The sequence below is a fragment of the Stegastes partitus genome, unplaced genomic scaffold, assembly GCF_000690725.1.
Source record: "Stegastes partitus isolate 25-593 unplaced genomic scaffold, Stegastes_partitus-1.0.2 Scaffold1118, whole genome shotgun sequence".
NCBI lineage: Eukaryota > Metazoa > Chordata > Actinopteri > Pomacentridae > Stegastes > Stegastes partitus.
Genome location: NW_007578849.1, coordinates 234439 through 242784, shown reverse-complemented (window position 1 = coordinate 242784; position 8346 = coordinate 234439). Strand labels below are relative to the sequence as shown.

Sequence of the window (8346 nt, the reverse complement as noted above, 5' to 3'; positions counted from 1 at the left end):
TTGTGAATTAGCTGAGCGGAGACTCGTCGGTGGTAGACGATCCCTCACGCTCAGAAGCTGAAGGACACTGCCCGACTCTCTGCGCCACGTGTTGCCTCCATCAGGAGCTCGTCGCTCGCCTGGAACTATTCCTGTCGGCTCGCGGAGAGTTAAGGCCGATTAAACCGAGTCGCCAAACGGAGTGACAGCGTGATGGAACGGCCGGACTGCAGCTCGTACATCCACGAGTCATTACGGCTGAATGCGGAGTCTAAATGCGGACGCATAATCTGACCACTAACTGCACCTTGATAATGGAAAAACACACACATATGTAGCTGCACAACCTCACACAACCCCAATCAGCGACCTTAAGTCCACCTAAAAATAACCGCAGCATGGAAAAGTGCATTCCCAAGTCAGAATAATGGGATGTTTTTCTTTTCCTACCCCTCTGACATTTTGCAGAATTCGCATTAAGCCCAGGAAAAGGACAAAATGCTTCTTTATTTAAAAAAATAATAATAAAAAAGTCCTCCGTGTCAAACTGGAAATGATCCTCAGTGAGACAGAAATCCAGCAGCTCACCAGGCAGCGATGCACAGATACATAAATACGAGTGTAGAAATAGACACGCTGCTTACTTCACCCACTGCAGGCCGCATTCTGCCCGGCAGGCAGCTGCTGAGGGGTATTTTTGGGCAGAACACACACACAAAGACATGCACAGACACACACAAGCTCACACACACAGATGACTCAAAACAGTAGGAATAAAGTGAAGCCAAAGGTTAGAGAACGTCTTGCATGGTGACCGTGGGAGTGCTGACCTCATGCCACGGTGTGTGTGTGTGTTGTGTGGTTTTGTGTGTGTGTCTGTGACAGCCAGACAACACCTTCAAACTCCAAACAAACACCTCATTGCACATGGCTGCCTCAAACATCTGTCCACTTTAATAACTCGTCCCCTTGAGCCTGACAGAGCAGGTCTGTGTGTGTGTGTGTGTGTGTGTGTGTGTGACAGCTCCCATCAGCGTGGCCGTTTGTTTGTTTGTTTGTTTGTGTGTTTGTCGGGACAGAGGGAGGGAGGAAGTGTACTTACGACAGTCCTGTTCGTCGGAGTCGTCCTCGCAGTCGTTGTCTCCGTCGCACACCCAGGAGCGGCGGATGCACTTGCCGTTGTCGCAGTGGAAGTCGAGTGGCGAGCAGGTGGGGAGCACTGCAGGTAAACAAGAACAACACATTTGTCAGCAGGAACAAACAACAACAAAACAAACACTGTGTGCAACAGAGAGGAGAGGAGCACTTCTAGGTTTTTTCCTTCTACTTTTTATGACATTTTCTGCTTTGCTTCATCGTCTTAAACGTTATTTTCCTTCAGCTTTTACACATTAGTGCTGCTTCCTATCACGTCTCGTCGCACGCTGCAGGAATCAGTTATGTTTAAGTGCATTCTTACATGATGTGCAACAGACACTGTGATGTCAGATAACCTTTCAAAACAGCTGGATTTTATCAGTTTGGGAAGTTTAGCTCGTCCACATTCCCAAAAGTTATGCTTTTTTTGTATCTTCCAGGGAGAAAACAACATGTTTGGCCTCCATCCATGATTTAAATCAGTGTGTGCTCATCATGAAATGCATGTTAAAGGTGGAGTCTATTTGATATTTAGCTGGTTAGCATGTACAGATAGTAACCATCGCAAAGATTTACTGTCCTTTTGCTCCGACTTGTCTCCGATTTATTCGCTGCATTTGACAAAAAACTCTCACTGGCTGTACCTTTAAATTAAACTGTACCCCTAAAGGTTTAAATCCTGTGTCGCATCATGAAAAAGTCTTAAAAAAATCAACAGTAGCTCATGAGATTGTATGTGCAACAAGTCTAAACACAAGTAGCTGCACGTAAACTTAACGTAGATTTAAAATATGGTCCAAAACTGGCTCATTTACTTCCCAGTCCTGCTCTTAACATCAAGCTTCAGATGAAAATGAGCCATTCTGGCACTTTTATTTTGACAATAACATGTAAATTAGCATATTGGCCTCATGATAAATGATAAATGAGTTGACTTATTGAAATCTACTAGAAAAACTCCACAAATTTGTTGGTTTCTTAGCTTCAGAAATACCAACATGTGTCTGTTTTTTATCGTCCACTGTGGCCGACAGTCTTTGTGATTTGGCACATTGCTTCCACAAAACATGCAATTTAAAAATGTCAAATTGGACCCTGGGAAGCTTCAACCGGCATTTGTTTGTAGTATTTCTGAACATTATCTCGACCAATAAATGGACTAGTCAAAAAATAATCTGCAGATTATTCCACTGAAAAACAAGAAGGTCACTCGTCCTCCGTCAAGGCGGAGGGGGGGCAAAAGTGATCTGGATTTGCACCAGTGTCCAAAAGGTTTCTCTTCTGCCTCTGCCCCACCTCTGCACAAAGGTCCGTGAAATTCGACCTTGTAGTTTTTTGAACGAAGAGCACGGATCACATCGCTGATCACAGCCCAGTTAGCCAGACACGGATATGAAGCCTTCGCTGATTTCACACCAGAGGTTTGACGGCAGCGTAGATGCAGCAGGATTTATTCTGCAGCCTGAACCGGACCCACGCATCCTCCTCTCTCCCACCTTCTTACCAGCTCAGCTCAGCGCATTCCTCCTTAACTTCATATCCGCTCTAAGTGCAGCTACTCGCTATCTAAGCAGAGCCCGAATGACTGGCCCTTTGTCATCTGCAGACAGAGCTAATTTAATTACTGGCCAGAGAGGGACGGAGGAGGGGGGAGGCGGGTGGGGAGGGAGAGGGAAGGGGAAGGGAGGCGAGGGAGCAGCTACTCCTTACGCTCCCTCCAGCCTGTCAATAGCAGATATGAAATATTGACCGAGCAACGCAGACTTTATGAAAAATGTATGACGTCACGCGCCGAGTTAAGCAGCGAGGCAGACAAGTCAGGGCTGAGTGAGTGGATTACAGAAGTGTGTGTGTGTGAGTGTGTGTGTGTGTGTGTCGGGGTGTGGCTCCGGTCTCCAGGGGGAGTAAAGCCCCACTGACCCACATACCCCTGCATGGATACTGCATTATTCAGGGAGAAACACAAAGAGAGGCCGAGATGCACAAGCAAAGGGAGCTGTCTGGGTGTGACCTCTGGTTCTGCTCACCTTCTGATGAACTCCTTCTGTCTGAATTAGGCGACCCCATGCGTAGATTGGCTTAATGTGCAAATGTTATGCATCTCTGCAAACAATTATCTGAATCATAGCATCGGTTTCTTTATTTTTTTGTCATTCCAGGAAGCCAGGAGGGTGTGAAACCAAACGTGCAGGGATGTATTATGTCGTCTCATTTTAGTGGAGTTGTGAACACAGATTGTGTTGGAAACTTTCCCAAGTGGTGCATTCAAAGATGTTTGAAGTATCTAAAGGTTTGGGTGTCTGGTTTTCATCTTCATGATGCAGTGAGATGTTTCATGGCCAACAATCAGCAGATTAACAAAAACAATTTTAAAAAATAGCATCCGTTGGAGCACTAAGCTTTAAAATACAAACTAATTAATGGTCTAAACTCAAAAACCTGCCGGCATGTTTGACAGGCATGTTTGTTTATTTATTTATTTAGTTTAAATGGCCAAAATTACACTTCTGGTCATAGCAAGAAGCTGTGAAAGCAGGAAAAATTGTCTGATTTACAACTGTTCATCAGTCTTTGAACTAATTATGTTGACTTCTGTTTAAAAAATAAACAAATAAATAAATGCAGGCAATCAGTATTCCCTTTTTCTACAGGTCTCATTTAAATTTGTTTCCATAAATAAATCAAATTATGTAAATATATAAATAAACAGAATAAAAAATATGCACTAATTGTTGCATCCAAGAAGCTTTTAGTGACTCAGCTGCCAACGGCCACAAGAGACTTTTCGGTTGAACTGCAGGCAGTGTTTCCACCGAGCAGCTCGGAGACAAGGATGGAAGATAATTAAAAGTGAAAGTAATATAATTGTAAAGTATGTAGAACCACCTTTTTCTCTCCCAGAGGGTACTTAGGTACTTGTTGATTCCATTTTCTTTTAGTTTTTAGAAAAAGACCAATTCAAGAAATTCAACTAACATTTTCTTTATGGTTTCAAGATTTATGGCGTTATAACGGTGTCATACTGCACAAAATACATGTTCTACTTCAAGTCATGATTGTGCAGTTTCCATAGAGGTGCAGGACTTTGTGTTACAGTCAGAAATGAGCCGGCTGTGAGCAAAAATGTGAGCGCTTGAGTTTCTGCTCAGCTGCATTCTGGACTGCCGACAAGTACTAAGGATTTCCATTAATGAGAAGTAGGACAGTCATTATTTTTTCATCTCGACTTGACCACAGGCTCTATTTCTAAAGAGCATCAGACTCTCTTTTTTTATTTTCTTCTCTTTAATCTACCTGGTGTTCTTGACCCAGCGCTGTGCCCCCTATTTCTGCATTTACAACTTTAAAGAGTCCCACTTTAAGTTTACGGCACGACTGCAAAATCCTCCCTCACAAGACAAAGCTGAGCCTGAACAAAACAAGGGTCCCAGATAATAAGCTGGAACTCGACAGTTAGTGAAATTCGCACAGATTTATTATCTCCTACAGGATTTCCCCTGATAGCCGAGAGTCTGTCATCACCTGCGCGCCGTCCAGAGAGCGAAGCGGTTTGATGCATTCTGGATGCATCTCTGACCAGGCGTCAGCAGATTTACGGCCTCAAACGCCAACAAAAGAGGAAAAAACTCTGCTTCCCGACGTCAATAAATAATTCAGCTTATCTGAAGGAGCGAGCGCGGCGTGAACATGCACACACACAAAAAAAAACACAAATGCAGACATAAGCAAACCGCTGCTGAATAAACACACACTGCAGAACTGTTTAGGAACACAAATTGGGAGGGATACAAAATGTATGCAAATAAGAAACAAGCCTCTCTCTTGCATAAAGGCAGCGGAGGTGAGGCCTGCTCCCGGTATCAGGTGGATCAGCAGGGAGCATGCTGGGAAGGTTGATGAGGTCTCTGGGCGCTTTGATCTCTCTTATCACGCCGATTCTGCTCAGCTCAGCGCTGCTCTTCTCGCTACCGCAGCATTCCTCTGAGGCCGACGCACATTCATCAACAACAGCGCTAACCACCGTGGGCTGTTTGTTGCTTTTCAGGAATCACTTCACCTGCCTCGCTCTCGCTCACATGTTGAGCAGTTGATAGCGGCGTGTGGACGTGTTACAAGTTCATAATAAAGTCCAGAACAGAATTACGCTTCAGCTAAAAACCGCATCAAACACGACTCGTCACGACAGGTGCACAACACATTGCACTGTGGTGGATTTCCTGCTGCCGTGGTTTTCAATTAGTCACGTATTACCGTCGTCCACATCCTCTCTGGCACGCTCGCACAACAATAGCAGCTGATGCACAGTCATCTTTCCTGTTTTCGGTTGTTTGGATAGCTCATTCAACGCCCTAACTGACATTTCGAGGTGATAAAGTAGCAGAAAAGCTTCGCCTCAGTCACGCCCCGGAGCCTTTCCAAACTGCTCCTCCTGACGAGTGCGTCCTGACGAGTGCGGCTAAGTTCACATGTGTCCGAGCACGCAGACGTCCTGACCTTCACCGATGAGCTTTTCTCATCCGAGCTCCAGAATTCCCACTTGCGTTCCAGCGGTCATTCCCACACAAACGCACACAATCTGCAAGTCTCGTCATCACAAGTCGCTCTCCCGTTCAGAAACCTGACAGCGAGCGACAGTGATCACGTATGATTCATAAATCATAAAGAGTCAACAAGCATTAAACTTTTATTACAAGACTTTTGGGTTTTGTGGGGAAAGGAAATCTAAGCTTAAAAATGTTTTATTTTTAGCAAAATCACTTGCCTCTCTCCACAAACATCCGCTAATATAAATAAAGTAATTTGAACAAACTAGATTCTGTAAAAAACAAAAAATTCTGGGTTTCCCGGCGCAACCGTGAAGCCATTAATGACTCAGCTGTGAACAGAAGTATTGTGATAAAAATTCAGAGACTTTTAGAGCTGAACTGGGTTGAACTGCAGGCTGTGCTGATGAAAAGCAGCATGGAATCAAATTAAAAATACAAGGAGTAAAACATCTACAGATTATTTTTCCAGACTTGCTAACAGCTGTGAGAACTTGGACAGATGTTGTACACTCCAGATTTTTTTTTCGATTTTTGTAAATTAAATAACCCATTTTCTTCCCTTTTCTATGATTCATGGCATTATAACTTTGTTATTCTGCACAAAAGGCATTCTTCAGTCCCCTCTACTTAAAACCAAGCTTGTACTGTTTCCATAGAGGCACAGGACTTTGTATTGTGGTGAAAAATGAGCCCACAGCAGGTAAAAATGCCCAGAAACTGCTCGGGTTGAAGAGTTAGTTTGGCCGGATAATAACAAACAACGCCGTCTGTTATTGTTCCAGAGGTACTTACAGATATTGTTTGTTTCGGATGCTCTAAGACGGTCACACCAGAGTGTGAATCCGTTGTGTGACCTGATGTCGAACACGGAGCCAGAAAAATGAAATACAGACACAGCTCTTCGGTGTAAATTATTCCAGCAGATGCATCAGTGAAGTGCAGGTGAAGTGACCTACGCTGGAGTGAAAGAGAACACCTTTAATAGAGCTCCTTGGGTGAAACATTTCCACAGACACCTTTGTCCAGCTGTGAAATATCTGCCTTGACCCCGGCACAACAGATGAATGGAATATTTGTGGCAAGCCTGAACTATCGAGAGTTACGGGGATTCTGAAAAGAACCGATCCTGTCGAGTGCTTTCAATTCAGCTTTCAGGCGAAGGCTAAAATTCTCGGGAGCGGATATTCAAAGCCAAAGGTTGTGCGGATGATATTCCAGCAAGAAAATGTGCAATGAGTGGAAAAAAGCTCCATCTTTCTGTTTGGCTTCTCTCCGCTTTTGCAGCTTTTTGTGTTTGCAATATGTTTTTAAATGGAAATAATGAGCTCTGTCGATTACTGAGCAGCGCAGCGAGAGCTTCAGTGTGTCTTTGTGTGTGTGTGTGTGTGTGTGTGTGTGTGTCTTCTGGAAGACGTATGTGGTCGTCTTTAAGTGGCCTTCAGCAGCAGAGTTAATGGCCTCCCCTTTACTGTAGAGCAGCTGAATCAAGTGGCTCTAATGGGACTAATATATCTGCCTAAGTGTCGCTTATCACACCGGCTCAAAGGATGGGAGGCCGGACAGCTGAGAGACCGGCAAAACAGATGTGGACTCGAGAGAGCGACAAAACAGTCTAACAAGAAGCGAGGGATTTGGCACACGGAGACTTAAAAAAAAACTCTAAGCAAGCACGTCATACCGCGAAGAATACGCAGAGATAAGACGGAAAATCCTCCATTAGCGGATTCACGAGTGTAGAAACTGTTCGATTCACGATACAAATTCTTTAATCAGCTCGGTTAATAACCCTGAAGGTCTCCGATGTCTTCACCTCTGACCAAAAGCGTTCCTGCATGTAAAGAGATTTGATTCTGCTCTTTATTCAATAGTCTTTATTTCAGACTTTTTGTAGCCTGCAGGTACAAAAACCTCAAATGTACCCGGCTATTTAGCATGCTAAATGGAACGGACTGCATTTGTTTTCCCCGTTTTAATTCCTAAATGAAGATCTTAAAATAATGGGCAGCATAAGAAAAGGGCCATTAACTGTCTGGGGCAACGACATCCAATTTGTTTTAGCAAAGCCCGAACAATGCATTCGGTACTTCTGACTCAGTTCATTTCCAATCTAAAAGCTGAGAGCACACTGAAGCTCATTATAACATTATAAAAAATGAGCCCGCCGACTATTTTTACACTTTGTAAGGCTACAAAACGTATTATTTCTCAGAATTTAAAGTATCTCCCTCATGCCGCCCGGCCAACTCTAACTAATCCCCTCCGTCCCTTCTCTTCGGTCTCACTCTCTTTTCCTCCGCTCCCTCTTTATTTTCCTCTCATAGCCGATCCCGACAGAGGTGGCTTATCTGATTCTAAGCAGCTCTGGTCGGCGGCCAGCGCATATTTCAGTCCGTCGGAGCAGAGTGTGGCGCTGCCAGCAGAGTTTTTGTTGGCAGCGTGTCCGCCGGCGGCTTGTGTGATGGGCTTTCTTCGTTCCTCCTCCACCTCTACAGTAAACAGACCTCCTGCCTCGCCTCGGCCGCAACGCCACCTCGCATCCAGAAACCCGTCGAAAACCCGTCGCAGAATTATGTTTACCAGCTTCCAGAGGAGAGAAAAATCAATCACCTCGTTGCAGCGTTAGTCACAGTCTGGTGTATGAAACCAGAGAGAAAACTCAAAACCACTGACCAAAAACTGTTTA

General features: G+C 44.4%; 1 protein-coding gene across 1 annotated transcript in view; it reads right to left on the bottom strand.

Moving 5' to 3' along the window:
- Positions 1-1081: 1081 nt before the first annotated feature.
- Positions 1082-8346, bottom strand: part of LOC103368060 (low-density lipoprotein receptor-related protein 4-like) — a gene marked incomplete at its 3' end in the record, with an annotated part of 74564 nt that continues 67299 nt past the window's right edge. Inside the window, exon 3 of the mRNA XM_008296303.1 lies at positions 1082-1198. Within this exon, the coding sequence (XP_008294525.1) occupies positions 1082-1198 (117 nt within the window). The remainder of the gene's footprint in view (positions 1199-8346) is intronic.